This window comes from Neocloeon triangulifer, unplaced genomic scaffold (genome assembly GCF_031216515.1).
Source record: "Neocloeon triangulifer isolate White Clay Creek 2 clone unplaced genomic scaffold, ASM3121651v1 ptg000014l, whole genome shotgun sequence".
NCBI lineage: Eukaryota > Metazoa > Arthropoda > Insecta > Ephemeroptera > Baetidae > Neocloeon > Neocloeon triangulifer.
In genome coordinates this window covers 14,473,126-14,490,804 of record NW_026775556.1, presented here as the reverse complement: position 1 = coordinate 14,490,804, position 17,679 = coordinate 14,473,126, and the positions used below count along the sequence as shown (strand labels likewise).

Genomic DNA, 17,679 nt, shown 5'->3' with positions numbered 1-17,679 from the left:
ATTTATGGATTCAAGACTTTTTAGGTTAGGCTAAGCCAAGTTTTTCCTGATAAAAGGAAGCTTAGGTTCAGTCTCCACTATTTGAATAATTATAAAACTACTGGTTAAATATGCACAGCAGGCTGAAGCGCAGCAAATATAAATAAGAGAGCGTCTTTTCCAAGAAAAAGCTCTACATTTTTAGATTACAAGATTAAAGTGCTCTTTGTAATTTTTATAATAATTAAAATAATCATTATGTGTATAATTCAGAAAAGTGGAAAAACGCAACCATAAAAACATTATTATTTAATAGCTTTTATTAATAAAATTTATAATTGTTATCATTTTAGTTTATTGATTTTGTATACTTTTTTTGTTTGAATCAGTTTGATTAATTTAAAATAAATAAATTCAGTAAAAAAATTGGCAATGCAAAAGAACTTAAAAACTGATTTAAGTATCAAGATTTTTAATGATCTTTAACAAACAAAAATCTATTAAAAAAAAAATTAGACCTTTGCCTAAAAATTAAAAAAGAAAAGTAAAATCAATGCATGAAATCAAGATATTTAGAAAAAAAGTCGATTAAGATTTAGTTCTGACTTGCATTGCAAGAAAACTCGGTGTGTGTGGTCGCAATGTCGATTTCTCAGGAGCGTGTGTCTCCTTGGCCGAAACCGCAAGAGAAGCGGCGGCCGGATGGCCGAAATGAGGGCCGCCGTTGGAGCGGAGAGGCCACTCGCGCGCGGCCGAGGCCAGGAAGCGCCGCAAATTTGAGGTGAAATTCTCGGAGGATTCACGCCTCACTTTTAATCAAGCGTGGCGTCGAAATTTTAATTGCCTGTCGGACAGCTCGTAAAATCGGAGAAAAATTCTTTTGTTATATCCGCGAGTACGTACTCATGGAGAAGAGCTGACAAAATTTACTTTTTATTGCTGCATTTTTGCCAGCCGCGCACTAATGGGTGCTAAATTACTGCGAGCGAAGACTTCCCTACACTATTAGTTTCTAATCTATACAACACACGCGTTTTCGCTCCTCTGGTTTTCATTTATATTGCCGCTGATGGCCCACCTGCCTTTGCGAGGAAAACCATCGATTTAATTTTGAATGTATTGCAAATTAATTAAAAGAGATGATGTTCATGTTTGTGAATTCATTAAATTTTGGCAATAAAATTTCAATTAAGTTTTCCATCATTTTATACTAATTTGTTTCATTAAATTTTAGGTGGAAACTGGATTTTTATTTGATTTGGTTATTTATTTATTTTTTGATATATCAAATAAATTTAAATATAAAAAAAATCTGCTGCTTGATCCAAATGAAATGAAAAAAAAAACTTGGTTGGGGTTTGAGGTTCCCCTGAATTTCCAAAACATTCTTAGAATTTCCATCACTAAACGTGAACCTTTACTAATTTTTCAATTAGAATAACAAAGCAAAAAAAGTCAGTAATAAATATAATTGTTTGACTCCACCTTCACGAAATTTGCAAATTACGCAGCACTCTATCCATAAGTAGTACTTTTAAATTCGGCTCAATCTGGCATGGCCGCAGGAGGAAACTCACGCAGTAATGCAATTTTACGCAAATATGTTCGCTTGAACACTTTTAATTATCCAGAGTATACACACGTATTTTACACATTTTTCCAAGCATTATTAATACATTTTCAATGCAGGCCATACAACTATACTCGCAGTTCATCGAAGGCGTGTGTTGAGTTGAACGAAAAGTTTTTTTATTTTTTTCCAAGAGAGCGGCGGTTGGAGAGGCGATTGGCTGGCGAGAAATAAGAGAATGAGTCGTGTCCGGAATTCGTGTCAATGGTTGCGTGCGTTCGAATTCATGCCCCTCGAGGCCCGGGGGCCGTGTGGAAATTTTAATTACGCCTCTCGTATACGTTCGTTTCGAGCATCGCCTGGTTTGCCATGTCTGCGCTATTAGCATTATTATACATTCAGCAGCATAGCGACGACAGCTTTTAATTTTTCGTAAATACACGCGCGGTAATTGCGCCGACCATTATCTTCATTCGCAGCTCCGGGACTTCTGAAATTTCCGTCCACACATTTTTCGGTCTCGTTTTGCTATTTTTCGTTTTCAGCGTCGACGGATGCTTCGGTAAAAATCGCCCTGCGTCTCTTCTTCCATATCTTTGCAGCACTTACTTTGAGCACAATTATATATCTTGGAAGGATAATTACCGTGCATAATTACAAACTTTTTGCACATTCTCGCACATATTGCTAACCCACACTCTAGAAAATTTGCATAATTTTTTTAATTGCTCCGCGTGGAGGCTCAGGAAAGGTGCAATCATCATTCTCTAAGTCCACTTTTTCATCTTTGGAGAATTTGAAATATCAAGAATTGAATCATTTTACAATAAAATAAAAAATTGATAAAATAAAATCCGGCTTTCTCGGTGAAAATGAGCAACTGTATATTGTATGCCTGTTCTTCTATTGCGCGTTGCAACCCTAATTCGTGTTGAAATTTACTTATTTGTTTCATCAAAAAATGAACACTTTGAGTGCCAAAAGGTTCCACAACAAAAACTGCAAGAACCTTTATTGCGATTACCATTTTATCCGATTTCAATAAATCTATGCAATAAAGTACAAATTTCAGCTTGGATATATCATCTTTTTGGTGTTAATTGTTTTGAAAACTTGGTCGGTTCCTACGTTTTTTGAGCTAAGTCGCAGCGGCAATTGCGACGGCGGTGCTTTACGCGTCCTGTGGGTTGTGCGAGGGCCGCGTCGAAACAGGCTTATCTGGATGGGAATTAGCCGAGATTCCGAGAGCAAACACACAGTCTCAGGTCTTAATTTTAATGCCTGCGCGATGCCAGATAAAATGTAAAATATATAAAATGCATCGCGTGAAGAACAGAGCCTCCTTTTCATCGGCGGTACCCTCCCAGACAAAAGTCGGAGCCCTCTTCTCTCACACGCTCGCGCGCTTCTCATAAAAATGTTCATAAATATATGCATAGGCTGCGCCATGCAACGGGCGTTCTTGTTATTTATGTAAATCAAATGTGCAGGGCACCTTAAAAAGAACGAACTTGATCAACTGAAAATAATATAAAACAGCGCAACTGAACAAGATTATGAAAAAAAAACATTGCAAACATTCACAATTAATGGATATTTTCTAAATTTTTTCCTTGTTTTTATCATTAAAATTTAATGGCGGGGTTTAAAGATCAATGGAAACATAGGGAAACATTTTCTATTCAGCCATCCTGATCCTACCAGTATTGTTGATCGGCAAAAATAATATTTCTTGATTAAAAAAAGATAAAATAAAAAAAAAGTTTGAAGAAAATTAATGCTCATTGATTTTGACTGTAAATTACATAGCAAAGAAAATTAGTTTTTGCTCTCCCTAATGATCAATTTTTGGATGCAATAAAACCTTTTTGAAAGGAAAGTGGGCGGCTATTCTGCGTTTCTCTACGCACCATCGAACGATTGGCAATATTTGCTCTTGGTTTCCCAATAGTCTGCGGGTTTTGCGAGCGCTTTTATCTGCGAGTGACGCCATCGGAGGGCAGGCGTGGTTCCAAAGCATAAGATGGCGCTAATCGGTGCTTTGAGCAAAACTTTGGAAGCAAAAAATTAATTGCATAAAAAAAGAAAAGTCACAATCAAAATATGAAGAATTGTGTTTGCAGAAAAGGAGAAAATGGTAGCAAAAAAATAATGACTTCCCACAATTTGTATAATTGAAGATTGATTTGACAGCAAAAAAATCTGGTTATTTGATGTACCATAAATCATGACTCATTCATTTAATTATTATTAACATGACGGAAATTTTTTATCAATTTGTATAAATAAAGAAAATGCTGGGTGATACATTAATAAACATGATTTAAAGCTAGATTTTCTACAATAACCCTCTCTGTGACCGGTAAATGAACAAAAATATTTATAGTTTCTCGATGAAAATTATTATTATATCTTTATTTACTTTTAAATCTAGTTTTTTGGTTGTAAAATGTTTTTTACGCAAAACTCTACCAACTGCTTGTTGATTTTGGCAGCGCTTCCCTCGGGCACCCCTCGCCCGTTAGCTTCGAGTGGTTCGAGCTCCACTTCAGGCTCATCCTCTTTTTCTGTCACAAGCACTTTTACAACAACCTCTTCGTCATCGGCCAGAGGCCGCCTGAAAGGCTGGAGCACTACTGTTGGCCGCATGTCAGCGGCCAACAAGTTCCTGGGTGCCAGGGTAAGCACAGCGGCCACAACAGGACCTCGGTGGGCCAAGTTTCGCAGCATTTGGCCGCTGGGTGCATCCCAAATGTACAGGTGGCCATCTTGGCCTCCGGAGGCCAATAAGCGGCCATCAAATGAAATGGTCAAACATATAACAGCAGACTCATGTCCGTTGAGAGTTAGACGGGGTGTGGAGAGGCCGGCGGCCAGTCGGTGGCCACGGATTTGACCAGAGGAGAGGCCAAGATAAATGCAGTCGATGGAGATGGCGGCCGCCGTGACGCTGCAGTCTGCGGTTAAACTCAATAGGAGGCGGCCAGAGGCCAAACTGTATACGCGGCAGGTGCGGTCAGCGGCCACGGAGGCCAAAAGGCTGTTCAGTCCACCTCGACCGATGACCATGTCACGAATGGCCCCTCCGTGATCCTTTTAAATTAAAATTATTTTTTTAAACAATTTAATACAATTGACATGTGAAGTTATAATTTTATGCTTTAAAATAATAGTAAATTATAATCGGATTTAAGCCAGCTTTTCCTTTTTCCTTGATAGATTGGATGAATTTATCGTGCTTTTTATTATTTCATTTAAATTTAAAATGAATTTCCTGATTGATCCTGATTATTTCCCTTTAAATTTAAACAAAAAATCACTAAGGAAAAGTCAACCTTTTATGTATTAAATTCACCTAGAACAAATCTTCAGCATGAAACTCTTCTAAAATTGTAAAATAATTTTATATTCTTTCTTTGGAAAATTTTTGATTTTTATTACGATTGTTTATATTAAATATTTATCAGATTTTATTCAATCCCTAAATAGTATTGCATATTGGATGACTTTTTTACTTACATATTTATGATACAGGATAAAATATAAGCTCCAGAGTTTATCAATATTAAACGATTAAATTTTTTGTGAGCTTAGGAGACAGTAAGCATATTAATGAATGATTTTTTAAAGGCCAAATTATTTAAAATACTTGTGCTAGAGTTTTTTTCACGAAAGGGAGTATTTCTTTTGTTTCTCATTTTAAATAAATAATTATCAAAAAAAAAAAAAAATAAATAAATAAATAAAAAGCAAGACAGAAAAAATTACCTGAAACGTCCACAGCTCTGACGTTTTCCCGCTAACTGCAGCAGCAAGTCGATGAACTCTGACGTGACCATCCTCAGCCGAGGAGGCCAAAAGCGACGAATCATCAGTAAAGGCCAGGCATGACACTTTCTGGAAGTGTCCTCGCAGACTGGCCACTTGCAGACCAGTGCCGGTTTGCCAAATGACCACATCAGAATGCACTCCTCCGGCTATGAAGTTGCCACAGGGACTGCAGGCGAGGGCACTCACAGGTCCTCCAGGGCTTACCATTTTTAACTGACCCTGTTGGAGGAAATATAAAATTAGTAAAAATGATTTAGATCTAATTTTAATTTTTTTTTTGCCTGATCGTTTCTGTTAAGAGGCCATGCCCTCAGGAGGGATTTTCCTGCCTCAGCCCCTAGCACGTAGTCTTGGCCCAGCAGACACAACGTCCTGGCAGCGACCACGGCACCTTTGTAAGACTGCAACGCGGTGCCTGCTCGTGGGTCCCACGCTGTGATTCCGCCGGTGGCATCGCTCGAGAACAAAACCTCGGCCACGTCGGCCATTCTGCCAAAGTCAATAAGGCCGAATTCTTGCAGTGCGCGTCAGAATCGCTGAAGAATTATAGAAACACCGCTGAATTGAGGATTGAAATAAACACACGTGCGTCCAAATGTTTATAAAATAAAATTAAACTTCATCATTGATACCAACATAGCGCAATGAGCAATTCAAATATTTTATGGGTGACACAGTGACTTTAATGATTTAAATCGCCATAAATATTGATGATATTAAATTTAAAATTTAGCTTTAGCTCAAAATTCCTATGAAAGTAAAACGAAAAATTAAGTTTAATAATAATGATCAAACCAAAAATATGTTGGCGTTGGCAGCCCCTAATCTAATTTTTCACAAGCAGCATCGTGTAGCCAATCACAGCTTTTGTTTTTGTATTGTTGCATAACTCGCGGTCTTTTTGGTTTGCCAGTGCGTCTCTCTCAACTTTTCCGCTTATAAACAACTGCATCCGTAAATTTTGATCTGTCTTTATCAGGCTTCGATTGACCGATCCATTCCTCCTGATATTTTCCATGGCTGCTGAAGGACAAGAAGGATCCGCCGAGGTCCGCACCTTGCATGATGATCTTACCCACATTGGTGGCTTTTCAGTCACAAGGGTGCTAAACGAGGACGTGCGTTCCAAGTCAATCTTCCTTGAGGGCACCTTTGAAGGGCAAGAAAAACCTGCCGTGGTCATTCTGCAGAAGAAGCCCTTCCCAAGGGATGAAATTGCCAGTTACTTCCGGCACCGGTCCGACGTCCTTGTTGAGAAGACATTTGTAAACGACATTTACGGGCAGTACGTCTCCTACCCTGATGACATATGTTTCACAGGTGCTAACTTATAAACTTAATACTTTTGAGTGTTAACCATGCTATAACATTGGTTTTTTTTTATTTTGATTTCCAGGAGTCCAAACTACCATCATTCACCCTGCCACTGAGAAGCACATTGCCAAGTACGAAGTTCACAAGAGCTTCTTTGTTGAGGAAACTCCGGAAATCTACCGAGACATTGTGCTTCCTCACCTGCAGGAGAGAGGCTTCAGCTTGCAGGTTCATCATTCAATGATTTTTAATATTTTTATGCCATTTAAAATTTTAGTGGGTTTCTAACATCTTAGACCACACTGCTGAAGCTGAAAGGATTGTCTTTGAGGACAGTGACCCCGAGAAGGGCTTCATCCTTCTCCCTGATCTGAAGTGGGATGGCACAACTTTGCAGACCCTCTATCTGCTTGTCATTGTCAGGGACACTGGCATCAGGTCCCTGAGGGATCTTCGTGGAAAACACATTCCTCTGCTGGAGAACATCCTCAGCAAGGCATCTGTATGGAAATATTTTGCAATTCTATTATTTTGATTTTTAAAACATTTCATTTTCAGGAAACCATTTCCGAGAAGTACGGGCTGCCTCGCAACTGCCAGATTGCTTACTTCCACTACAGACCTACCTTCGAGCACCTGCACGTCCACATCAAGGCCATTGGCTTTGATGCCCCTGGCACCCAGGTTGGTCGAGCCCACTTGCTGACGGATGTCATCACCAACCTCAAAGCGTCTTCGGACTACTATGCTGGAGCCACACTTGGCTACACCCTGTCAGAGGTCGACTCCCTGGCCTCTGCACTCGGTCTGCATTGAAATCAGACCCAGGCTGGCCGTCTGCCAGATCCACTTACGTGGATTCAACCTGGACAAAATTAAAGTAAGCATTTATCATTTCTTCAATTTTTACATTTCCGAAGTTTTGAAGTAAACTTCATTTTTTAAGAAGACCAAAAGCTCAAAAAATTTATTTTTAGATGAAAATTTGTTCTATTAATGTATTAATAAACTGCATGGTTCATTTCATTTATGAATTTTCTCTCAATTTTTGTTACAGGTCCAGGTTGTTAGCCCAGAGCAGCTAAATTTCATGACTGAAGACATGAAATTTGATTTGTTTGTGCCTTGCGCCAACCTATCACTGCTCTTGGCTCCAGTCTTGCCTTCGGTCTACCACAATGGTGCCGTTGTAAGACTCAGGACTAATTCTGGTCTTACCAAGCCAGAATTGTCTTCCTATCATCGGACGACTTCGAACTTGCTGCCCCCTCTTGCAGCTGGTTCGTACGACCTGCATTGCCGATTGTGCGACCACTGCTTGCAGACCGGCATGAAGTTCAGTCGTGTTTTGGAGCAGCCGCCCGACAATGTCGAGTTTTTCTGTCATGCTCATGATGGACTTAGGGCTCAACCCCGAAGTGATGATTTACTCTTTGGCCCTGCTCATTGGTCAGTTCAAAGAGCAGCCGAAAGCTGTGACCACTGTGGTCACCGCCTAGGCTTTACTCAAGGCGGCCGAACCAGCCTGTGGCGATTTGCAATTCTATGGAAAAGTAAACAATTTTTCATAAGCTTTTTTCAAAAAATTTTGGAAAAATATTATTTTATTATTTTTAATTTTCTAAATGATTGAGCCTTTAAAAACTCCATCATGGTAAATGAAAATCATTTTCCAAACACTTCTGTTTTAAATCAAAATTCTAATTCTAATTCCAATTCTTGCCAACAGATTCAGGAATTCACTCTGACAACCTCAACTACACCTCTGCACTGCTAACTGATTTTATCAGCATGTTGACCTCAGAATGCTCAGGTCAACCAATTTGCTCTGTAACTCTATTGGCCGTGGACGACCCGACACACCCGGTAATTCCTCTGCAAGTCTTCACGGCCCCTCTTCTTGTCTCCGTCACAACCTCCCCAGGGACAATGCCCACTCCCCGTGAGGCCTTAAGCGTATTGACCAAACAACCTCTTGACGATATGGCTGTCAGTTTGCCCATGCCCAGAGTTGTCTTGCAAAGGGGCATGGAAGAGCTCACAGCCAATGAAGCACTGCTCGCCACCGAAAATCTGAGTTTTCTCTACATTTGAGGTTAGCGGTGAGTGAAACGTCTTCTAATTTTTCTTGTAGTTCTATTTTTACAAATAAATACTAATATGGGAATCAATACACAATCACATGAAAATTTTACTTGAATATATTATCATTTTACATAGATATAATTTTTAACAAAAACAAATCTGCTAAGCCTGCAGTAGTTAATAAATAGTGTTTTAATTATTGCTTATTATCGTCATCGGCTAAATTATACAGATTTCAACACAAATATTTCATAATATAATAGTCACTAATTAAAAATATCTTACAATTTTAAACTCATTCAAACCCGGCTTTTATACACTAGCGCTATTTATATGGCTGATGAATGCTATTGCTGAAACCCCCAAGATAAATCGTTATGTGCCAAGTAATACTCCAGCAGATTGTGTGCAAACTCGTATTGTTCCTGGAATATTAATTTCGATGAGAAATCAAACTTTTTTAAATGAACCATGAGTTTACTTTTGTTTCCACGACATTGATGCGCTCGTTTCTCATTTTTTCTAAGGTAGCCCACACATTCACTGCATTTGCATTGATGTAATTTCGCAGACATAAATCAATCAAAATTACAGTGCCCGTTCGACCAGTTCCGCCGCTTCACATGAAAGTTTCAATTCAAACTTTTGATAATTAATTAAGGTGTAAGTTTGTTACCTGCAGTGAACTAGCAAAGGCATTTTCGGTTGGTTATGGACCTTCGTCATGAAGGTTGCAAATGATTGTATATCCGAGGGGACTCCCTGATGCGGCCAGGCCGTGTAATGCAATTGCTGCACTTCACGGCTTCCCATTCGACCGGTTAGGAGGAACTTTCGCACAGTATGGTCAGCAAACTTATTTTCTTCCATTGATTGAACCAAGTACTCTTTGTAGGTTGCATTTTCATTTAAATCGGGCCAATATTTGTGGCATCTTTCCTAAACATAAATAACTTTTGGATCAGTTTTGAATGAAATTTTTAAGTAATTGAAAGGATTTTAATTAAAAGAGTCTAGCCAAACATTATTTTAAAATTTAAAAAAAAAACTGCAGTTAATGGCTAAATGCCAAGGAAAAATAAGGCAGCCTATTGTAGTAATTTCGTGACAAAATTTAATTTTTGAAAGTCGGAATTTCTGCGAACGTTTAAATTTGCAATACATTCTCAATTTATTGTGCAAAAGAAAGTTGTAAGTTAATGTGAGAAAAAGTTTCCAAAATAAGTTGATTTTTATCAGACATAAAAATTTAATTTGAAATTTTTTAAGTCTAAAGAAGACCTTACAGCCACTTTTTTCAAGCCTACGTTTAATTGAATGTAAAATTTTTACCGTCTTTTCTTTCAACTGCGTGAGCATGACTATGCAAGAAACTTCCTCCTGCCAAACCATGTGCCAAAAGTCCGGTGTGGTGCGTTCCATAGGGCCTTGCGTGGCAATGTATGCTCTCCGCTGCAGGTGGTCCTACGAGCCAAATGTTGCAATTTTAAGAATTTGTTCTTAAAAGTTTTGCTGCAGAGTGTCTTACGGAAATGTAGTTGGCGTTGATGTAGTCGGCCTGCTCTCCGAGCATCACCCTGCTGTGGTCGTAGGCCGCCAACTTTGCGTACCTGTTCTTGGCCATGTTTGCCGCGGCTGTGCCCACCGTCCACGACTTCAGTTGACCGCGAGGAAGCATCTAAAATATATTTCACTTGCAAACAAAGAAATTTAAAAATAATCCATGATCTAACGTCAAATCCTTTCTTCAAAGATCCGCTCGATTTGGCTTTGCGCATATAAATTCCGAATTGATCTTTTTCCACCAGCTCTCCCTTTCTCTTTGGCGTCGGCAGGTATCGCAAATGCATATTTTCTTCTGCGGTACCTTTAAAATATCGAGATTTAAAAATTGATTTGGTTTAAATAATTATTTTCATTAATTACCCATTTTGTTCGAAAACAAGCCTTGTCCTGCCAAACGGTTTCTGTACTTCCAAAAGGCAAATGCAATCAGCGCAGCGATCAACAGCAGTAACAATATTGGTCCCAATATCATTGCCGTCAATTCCCACCCAGTAAAAGTAGCTATTAAAATTAAAATTTATTTTCGAACTTATACGGTTAAATTTTTAATACCAGTTCCGATTTCTGTAATCAATATGTTTGGCTGTTCTGGGTCATCTAACCATTTTGATGTGCTTGTGCACCGAGCCTCAATGCTCACATTGTACACCGTTTCTTTCGTCAGATTGACAAATTCATTGTGCCTAAAAAGAAAAATATTTGGAATTGTAAATACAAATTAAAATAAGTTTATGAATTACGTCTGGATTACTTCCTTGATGATAATCTCTTCCGGAGACTTATAAAATTTAACCCTAAATTTAGTATCAATTTCACATCCAGCCTTTGAGCAGTCAGGGGGGTGCCAATGTAAATCAATGCTTTCGGTGCTTCTATCAGTTTCGTCAGAGTCAATGCGCGGTGCTGCTTTGATTGCAGTCTCTGTAACTTTTTCAATTATTTTATCGGAAATTGAATACTGTTTATAGTTAACCTGGTCTAGTATTTATTGTTTTTGTAGCCTTTTGCCCTTCGTGTTTTTCATTGTTGGCGTACACGATCAAATGATATGTAGAATATGGAGCTAAATTATTAAAGGAAACGGTGGTTTCCGTCGTTGTGTTGAATTGGTCTAGCTTTGGGTTTGCAGACTTAGCATTGCCGCACGCCCGGTACATATGGTGCTGCGATTCAATGTTTTAAAAATGAAAAATTTGATGCTTTAAAAACTTAATTGATACAAAGTTAACCACTTTAGAACTTTTCTTTTTAAGAGTTTTCAAACTCATATGGATGTAAAAGTAGATTTAGAAGTACCTTCAGGTGCACTACGTAGTTTTTGAAATTGCCGTTCATTCTTGGTTTCCTCCATGAAGCAAGAAATGTATCCAGTTCAACTGAATCGCTTTTCACATCAATATCCGGCGCCTCTGGCACTGTTCATTTACTTATTAAAAAATTATCATTTTGATTAATTAGTAATATTTCACCTCCTTCGAGTGTTTTAACTGTTACCGTATCCCCGATGAATGCATTTCCCAATTTTATCTTTACTTTATATGTAGTGAGCGCGTCTAGATTTCCTATAACCTTTGCTCCAACGACCGTCATTGTCTCCAATTGTTTTCCTTCTTCTACTTTTTCCAACTCCACTCTGTAGTCCTGCGGTGGGCAAAATTTTGAACCTTCTTGCCATTTTATAGAAATGGATGTGTTCGACAGTGCTGATATTTCTCTAGCCGCTGATTAAAAAACGATTATTTCTTGCAGTTACTACACAAAATATATCCATTTACAATTAGGCTCGCATGTTTTAGTGGAGAACAATGCAGCTTTGGAGTTAAGATTTATGTCTTGCACTTTCCTTTCAAGTACTAATAATTTTATACTGTACGATGTGTTGGAGTTCAAGCCTTCCAACTTTTGAAGCGATTCTGGCTTTTCTATGGGCCATGGAATGTTCATTTTCACTACTCCAGCATTGCACTATATTAAATGAAAAAATAAAAATAAATTAGATTAACCCAACTCAATTAACCTCCAATATAGTTATTGAACGGAATCAAAACTATAATTTTAAATTATTTACTTACCGTGTTTGTACAATTTGCAAGTAACTGAAGCTTCTCAATTTTGTCACGCTGTTCTGAATTTTTCAAAGTTGTCACCCCATCTTTAATATCTACTTCCACGTAAGCAGCATAGATACCCTTAATTTTTGGTGCTACATTAGAAGCAAGGAGTTCTAATATTTAAAAATCAATAAGTAATTTTTATTATAATTTGAATTTAAATTTTTACTTTCAGTGCACGACGGAGGTCTATAGTAGGCATTGCAGCGTAAAGTATTTAAGCACATCCCAGTGATGGGGCTGCATTTGTTATCAATGCATTCTCCGCATGGCTGTGTGCAACCAAAACTGTAACTTTTGTCCGCACATTCTAAAATCCAGCAAATATGACCATCAAACAAACAGTTTCCAGACTTCAAAGTTGGATCATACTTGTTTTGCAGTCGGTTCCATGGAAACCCCTCAAGCACGAACATTTGGTTGTGCCACAAATTCTCCATCCTGGTTGTTCTTCAATTTGTTCCATATTTATTTCTTTCAGGAATTTTTCAAAAGTCTTTTGTTCGGGTGTGCCAAAAATATTTCCGCCATTGTTAGTTTTTAATTCAACCTTTCCGAGTGAATTTGCCTGATCGCTGCAATACGCTACTCTTGTCTTCTTCTCCGGATCCTCCAAGGTCTGAACAAAGTATTCTGCAAAATCGATATTTATGCAAACAATTAAATTACCATTGGCTTTAAATAACTATTTTTATAGAAATTTAGGCGCATTCTGTCATATAATTTAATTTAAATTTTGAAGATGTGATTTTTTTAAACACAATTGACAACATTCAGATATTTAATGTTGGAAATTAAAAAGTCTCTTCATGATTTCTTTTCTTGTCATTCAAATAATTTTACTTGCCATTTTCTGCTGTACACAATCTGACCGCTCCAACCGCTTGAATGTCGTCGCCAATCGATTGACCACGAATTTTCATCTGCACTTTCCCTGCACCAAATTGTGCAACAATTCTCTCCACTTGCCACTGCCCTGTTCTTTTCTGGAATTTTAATTTGTTAACAACAACATTGGTCCAGTGATGACAGGATATTAAATAATACACCTTGAGCACCACATTCATTTTTTGTTCATTTGCTCCGATCAGCTCCAGCATCATATCTCTATTTTGTGTAAAATAAGTCACCGTCAGACAAGTCTTTCCACTCCCGTCAATGGTCATTTTGAGGTATTCCTGAGTGGCTGGCGCCACCCGCATATCATCTGCAAATATCTACCCTGTATATTTTTGCTCAGTATATTAAAGCTCAGCGGTTACACATGTGATGCTTCACAAAGTAGAAAGAGTTGCTTTCTTTTGCTAAGAACAAGAGTTTATTAGCATTTCCTTCTATTTCAAACTCGACTTCATAGTCTTTTGCAAGGGTGAATGTCAATTTGTTTTTCTCGTCAATGTGAAGCACTATAGGACGCCATTGCAGACCGTTTACAATTTCAGGATTGGTCTGAAAATTTGCGAATAGAAAAAAATGAAGTCCACTTGCCAGCATTATTTATTGTCAGAGAGGACAAATAGCAAAATAATTTACAACATGACATCTTTTACAGGAAAGGCATACTATTTTGATACTTACATGGTAGAATTTGCCAAGAATGCCGTCAACCCAGGTTATGTAGCCATTCTTTATGACATCATTGTTAGTCTAAGAAGGCAGAGTAGAGCATACAAATAATTTTAATTTATTCCATATATTCCAAAATACAAAATAAAACTTACAATGTTAATTTTGTCAAATTTTTGTCCGACATTTATTGTGTAAGTTTTTAAACTAGTGGACAATTGAATGGTTATTGAATTCCTTGCCAACAATGAAAAGTGCTGCTCAAATCTTGTGCCTCTATTATGCTCCAATTTAATTTCGTATTTCTTGTTTTGGTTCACTTCAGCCTCTTTCAGAACTGCCCGTAGGTGAACTTTTTCAATTAATAAATTAATTTCTAAAATTGCTTTTTTAACCATTGTTCCATCTGATATCGACGATTTGGCCAAATGATGTTGATGAGAAATTTGATGAACTCATAATATTCCACCCCTCCAGCTTACTGCTACCCACGGGAATTTTGTCTTTTTTTGGCAATATTTCCAGTGTTGAGAATCCTAATTTGATTGTATATTTTGTTAATTAAGTGCTGAAAAGATAAAATTTTTCATTCCTACTGAGACTTTTTAGATTATCGTGATGGTCCACAAGCATTGTCCATTGAAGAGCAACATCTCCTTTTGTGTCATCATTATAACACTTCTTTTGTACGTCATTATAAGTAACAATTAAAGAACCTTTCGCGTCTACAAAAAGCTAAGATTAGAAACATCTACTTATTGTTAGTGAAAATTGTAGAAATTACAACCCATATTTTATATCAGCCTATATTGACTGGCAATTTGAAAAGCATAAAAAAATAAAGAAAAATCCAGCACACTGAGAAAATAATTTAAAAGCAACTCACTTTTAAGGCAAACTGCACTAAAAACGGCAGTGATGACCAGCAACCCTATGAAACCCATCATATGTTCATTTCAATTTCACTCCCTTGACGTGCCTTGGAGAACAACCAGGAAAGGTTTGAAGAAAAAATGACTTAATTCAATCTTAAAATTATGATCACGAGCACAGGAACTTGTATTTCCACAAGGAAAAATTTTAATCGCGACACTGGCTCGCTCTATTACTCTTGCGGTTTCCGTTGCGCGCTTATCAAAATCAGCGCGGCCAAAACTGGTGTAAAACTCAATTTTTAATTCATGATTTATTTTGTAAATTACAACGCATTTAGCATAAAGTTAGATCACAGTCTTCAGCTTGTCAGCTCTCTTTTTCCTCAAAGCCCACTAGGCCAGGGTAGTCTGCGGGCAGTTTTGTGCGCATCTCGGCTGCAACTTTGTCATAAGTCTGTGCCATCTGCTGCCAAATCTTGTTTTTCAGGTCGTCGATATCATCCATTGTCAGACCAGCCGTTTCAATATATGGCAAAACTGTCACAATTACCTTGCCTGTTGAATTCCAAGAAATTAAGCAAAAATAAAAATAATATAATAATAATATAGTAATAAAAATAAGAAAGCTTCAATATTTGAGGAAACTAAAACAAAAATTAAAAAATATTTTATTCAACTTTACCACCAGTGTGGAAATTGTTGTGGGGGTTGATGAAGTAGTAGGGCGAGTAGACGACGGGCATGATGGGCGCCTGGCAAGCGACGGCGACGTGGAAGGCGCCCTTCTTGAAGGGCATCAGGCAGCGGCGGCGCTTGTTCCTGGTGCCCTCCGGGAAGAGCCACAGCTTGACGTCGTGCTCGGCCATGAGTTTGGCCGCGTGCGCCAGCTGGCCGCGCGCCTTGTCCGAGTTGATTCGGTCGATGAAGACGACGCCGGCCAGCCAGGCGGCCAGACCGAACGGCCACGCGTAGAAGATCTCCTTCTTGGCCACGGCGGCGATCAGGTGCGACCAGCGCCAAAACCAGAACATGCCAAGAATGTCAAAGGAGCTCTGGTGGTTCGCCACGGCCACGCACCCCCGCCGCTGCCCCAGCACCTCCAGACCCCTGACCTCCCATTCGATGCCCACTAAGTACGATGCTAAACGGAGTACATAAGATATTCGCCTGCAAAGATATTTGTTTAATTTTCTTCGAATTTAAATTTAAGTCTATTATGTTATGTATTATTTTTGTTTTTTGTATTTTTGAATGAATATAAATGATTCACGTATTTTTTATAAGCCGCACGTAAACGGAAATCTTGTTTTGATGACGCAGTTTGCACGAGTCATAGGATGCGTTTGAGCTGACGAAGTACGTGAATTGAATTTGCATCATTTTCTAAACCTTTATTGACGTGAATTCTCAAAATAAAGAAATAACAACTTAATTTTTTAATTTACCGTTTGTAATAGGAATATATAAATTTCTGTTTTTCAAATGGAAAAATAATTAGTTTAGGGATTTTTAATGTCGTACTTCCACTAATTATTTTAAATCTATTTTAAGATCATTTGTTTTATGATCCTACTTGGAATTAATGCAGTGTCCAGGGTTGAAGAGGGCAAAGAAAGGAATAGCAAAGGTCGAGCAAAACGAGACGTAGCCGTAGAAAACAAAGGTGCGCCAGTTAAAGCGAAGCCACCCTTTGAGCAGGTATCTGTCGACAAAGGCAATCAGCGTGATCGCCCCCGCCGCCCACAACAGCCCCGTGAGCATCCTCGCCGCGCGATCCAAACGTGCACTGTCAGCAATAGAACAAAAAACACTACACATTAGCGCTTATCTGATAGAGTGCGTGGATCGCGTTAGGGGTCATCAAGAGCAGATAAACAAGTAGTGCGAAAGGGTGCATGTTTTTTTTTCTACTACAATTAAATTCATCTTACGGTCACCATAAGATAAGAGGATAATATTTGTTTTTGTTTATTAAAACAACACATTAAAAGTATTAATTGCAAGTTGTTAAAATTAAACGATCAATTAATTCAGTTCAGTTTGTTGAACTTTGATTATTCGTCGACATTTCTGACGTTGAGTGAAGTGATTCCTATTTCATTATTTTTGTTATTCCTTATCTTTTGTTTACAGACTCTATAATCGTGGTTTCGACACTTTTTCCACGCGCTTCATTTTTGAATGCGTAAAGAGATCACCTAATTAAATTTTTTATTAATTATTTACAACTAACATAATGCAAGTATAACTTTTTAAATATCTATGATTGGCTTATTTCAATGAGCAGACTTATATATTGTGTGTGAAAAAACAAATTCAAGTCTGAAGTTCAAGGCATTGTGTGATCGATAAGATCCTAATTAGAAATAAGCTAATTCTGCCATCTCTCACATTAAACATCTGCAGAACTCCTTATCAAATTGCAAGTGATTTTGGCGCGTCCCCAATTTCCCACAGATAAAGATGAAAATCAATGTTAGTTGAATTTCTCATCTAACGTAAATTCAGAATCAAAAGATACTTGCGCTTGTACTAAAAAAGTTAGAAATTTTTTATAATCTGAAAAAATTCCATTAATTTATGAATTTAGCACAAATGTGATTAATAATTTTATTTCTTTCTTTACCCTGATTGTCATAATAATATTTAATTAATGTTAGATGTTAATTTTTTCCACATATTTAAAAACGCATTTTTAAAATTTTTTTATTTCTCAAAGCATTTTAAAGCACTCGGGTGAATAGTATTAACTTCTAACTTCAATTTTAAATTGTCTTTTCAC

General features: G+C 37.8%; 4 protein-coding genes across 4 annotated transcripts; 1 reads left to right on the top strand and 3 right to left on the bottom strand.

Moving 5' to 3' along the window:
* Positions 1–3,810: 3,810 nt before the first annotated feature.
* LOC132199917 (WD repeat-containing protein 18) lies at positions 3,811–5,992 on the bottom strand. The gene is made up of 3 exons (XM_059625019.1): positions 5,662–5,992; positions 5,318–5,599; positions 3,811–4,642 (listed from the first exon to the last, which is right to left on the bottom strand). Exons 1-3 carry the CDS (start codon positions 5,866–5,868, stop codon positions 3,980–3,982), a joined length of 1,152 nt encoding a protein of 383 aa, XP_059481002.1. The 5' UTR covers positions 5,869–5,992; the 3' UTR covers positions 3,811–3,979.
* Positions 5,993–6,262: 270 nt separating this feature from the next.
* Positions 6,263–8,885, top strand: LOC132200815 (m7GpppX diphosphatase). The gene is made up of 6 exons (XM_059626547.1): positions 6,263–6,700; positions 6,777–6,922; positions 6,972–7,196; positions 7,253–7,574; positions 7,752–8,247; positions 8,424–8,885. Exons 1-4 carry the CDS (start codon positions 6,397–6,399, stop codon positions 7,508–7,510), a joined length of 933 nt encoding a protein of 310 aa, XP_059482530.1. The 5' UTR covers positions 6,263–6,396; the 3' UTR covers positions 7,511–7,574; positions 7,752–8,247; positions 8,424–8,885.
* Positions 8,827–15,072, bottom strand: LOC132200814 (uncharacterized). The gene is made up of 24 exons (XM_059626546.1): positions 14,909–15,072; positions 14,619–14,747; positions 14,418–14,558; positions 14,178–14,359; positions 14,035–14,103; positions 13,719–13,905; positions 13,506–13,663; positions 13,304–13,442; positions 12,829–13,089; positions 12,626–12,766; positions 12,418–12,569; positions 12,121–12,310; positions 11,815–12,066; positions 11,642–11,760; positions 11,319–11,508; positions 11,086–11,266; positions 10,898–11,028; positions 10,706–10,846; positions 10,513–10,646; positions 10,308–10,457; positions 10,112–10,243; positions 9,456–9,718; positions 9,261–9,396; positions 8,827–9,204 (listed from the first exon to the last, which is right to left on the bottom strand). Exons 1-24 carry the CDS (start codon positions 14,967–14,969, stop codon positions 9,127–9,129), a joined length of 3,717 nt encoding a protein of 1,238 aa, XP_059482529.1. The 5' UTR covers positions 14,970–15,072; the 3' UTR covers positions 8,827–9,126.
* Positions 15,073–15,212: 140 nt separating this feature from the next.
* Positions 15,213–16,658, bottom strand: LOC132201777 (1-acyl-sn-glycerol-3-phosphate acyltransferase alpha-like). Its single transcript, XM_059628235.1, has 3 exons — positions 16,471–16,658; positions 15,580–16,064; positions 15,213–15,452 (listed from the first exon to the last, which is right to left on the bottom strand). Exons 1-3 carry the CDS (start codon positions 16,656–16,658, stop codon positions 15,265–15,267), a joined length of 861 nt encoding a protein of 286 aa, XP_059484218.1. The 3' UTR covers positions 15,213–15,264.
* Between the last annotated feature and the right edge of the window lie 1,021 nt (positions 16,659–17,679).

What these genes read in the sequence shown, in the direction of transcription:
- LOC132199917 (XM_059625019.1), bottom strand. Translation starts at nt 5,868, where the DNA reads ATGGCCGACGTGGCCGAGGTTTTGTTCTCGAGCGATGCCACCGGCGGA. An exon ending in CTCTTAACAGAAACGATCAG is followed by an intron (nt 5,600 to 5,661) that starts GCAAAAAAAAAA and finishes TTCCTCCAACAG; the next exon opens with GGTCAGTTAAAAATGGTAAG. An exon ending in CAGAGCTGTGGACGTTTCAG is followed by an intron (nt 4,643 to 5,317) that starts GTAATTTTTTCT and finishes TTAATTTAAAAG; the next exon opens with GATCACGGAGGGGCCATTCG.
- LOC132200815 (XM_059626547.1), top strand. Translation starts at nt 6,397, where the DNA reads ATGGCTGCTGAAGGACAAGAAGGATCCGCCGAGGTCCGCACCTTGCAT. An exon ending in TGATGACATATGTTTCACAG is followed by an intron (nt 6,701 to 6,776) that starts GTGCTAACTTAT and finishes TTTGATTTCCAG; the next exon opens with GAGTCCAAACTACCATCATT. An exon ending in AGAGAGGCTTCAGCTTGCAG is followed by an intron (nt 6,923 to 6,971) that starts GTTCATCATTCA and finishes TTAAAATTTTAG; the next exon opens with TGGGTTTCTAACATCTTAGA.
- LOC132200814 (XM_059626546.1), bottom strand. Translation starts at nt 14,969, where the DNA reads ATGATGGGTTTCATAGGGTTGCTGGTCATCACTGCCGTTTTTAGTGCA. An exon ending in ATTGTGTACAGCAGAAAATG is followed by an intron (nt 13,090 to 13,303) that starts GCAAGTAAAATT and finishes TCGATTTTGCAG; the next exon opens with AATACTTTGTTCAGACCTTG. An exon ending in TTGCAAATTGTACAAACACG is followed by an intron (nt 12,311 to 12,417) that starts GTAAGTAAATAA and finishes CATTTAATATAG; the next exon opens with TGCAATGCTGGAGTAGTGAA.
- LOC132201777 (XM_059628235.1), bottom strand. Translation starts at nt 16,658, where the DNA reads ATGCTCACGGGGCTGTTGTGGGCGGCGGGGGCGATCACGCTGATTGCC. An exon ending in GGACACTGCATTAATTCCAA is followed by an intron (nt 16,065 to 16,470) that starts GTAGGATCATAA and finishes ATATCTTTGCAG; the next exon opens with GCGAATATCTTATGTACTCC. An exon ending in CAACAATTTCCACACTGGTG is followed by an intron (nt 15,453 to 15,579) that starts GTAAAGTTGAAT and finishes GGAATTCAACAG; the next exon opens with GCAAGGTAATTGTGACAGTT.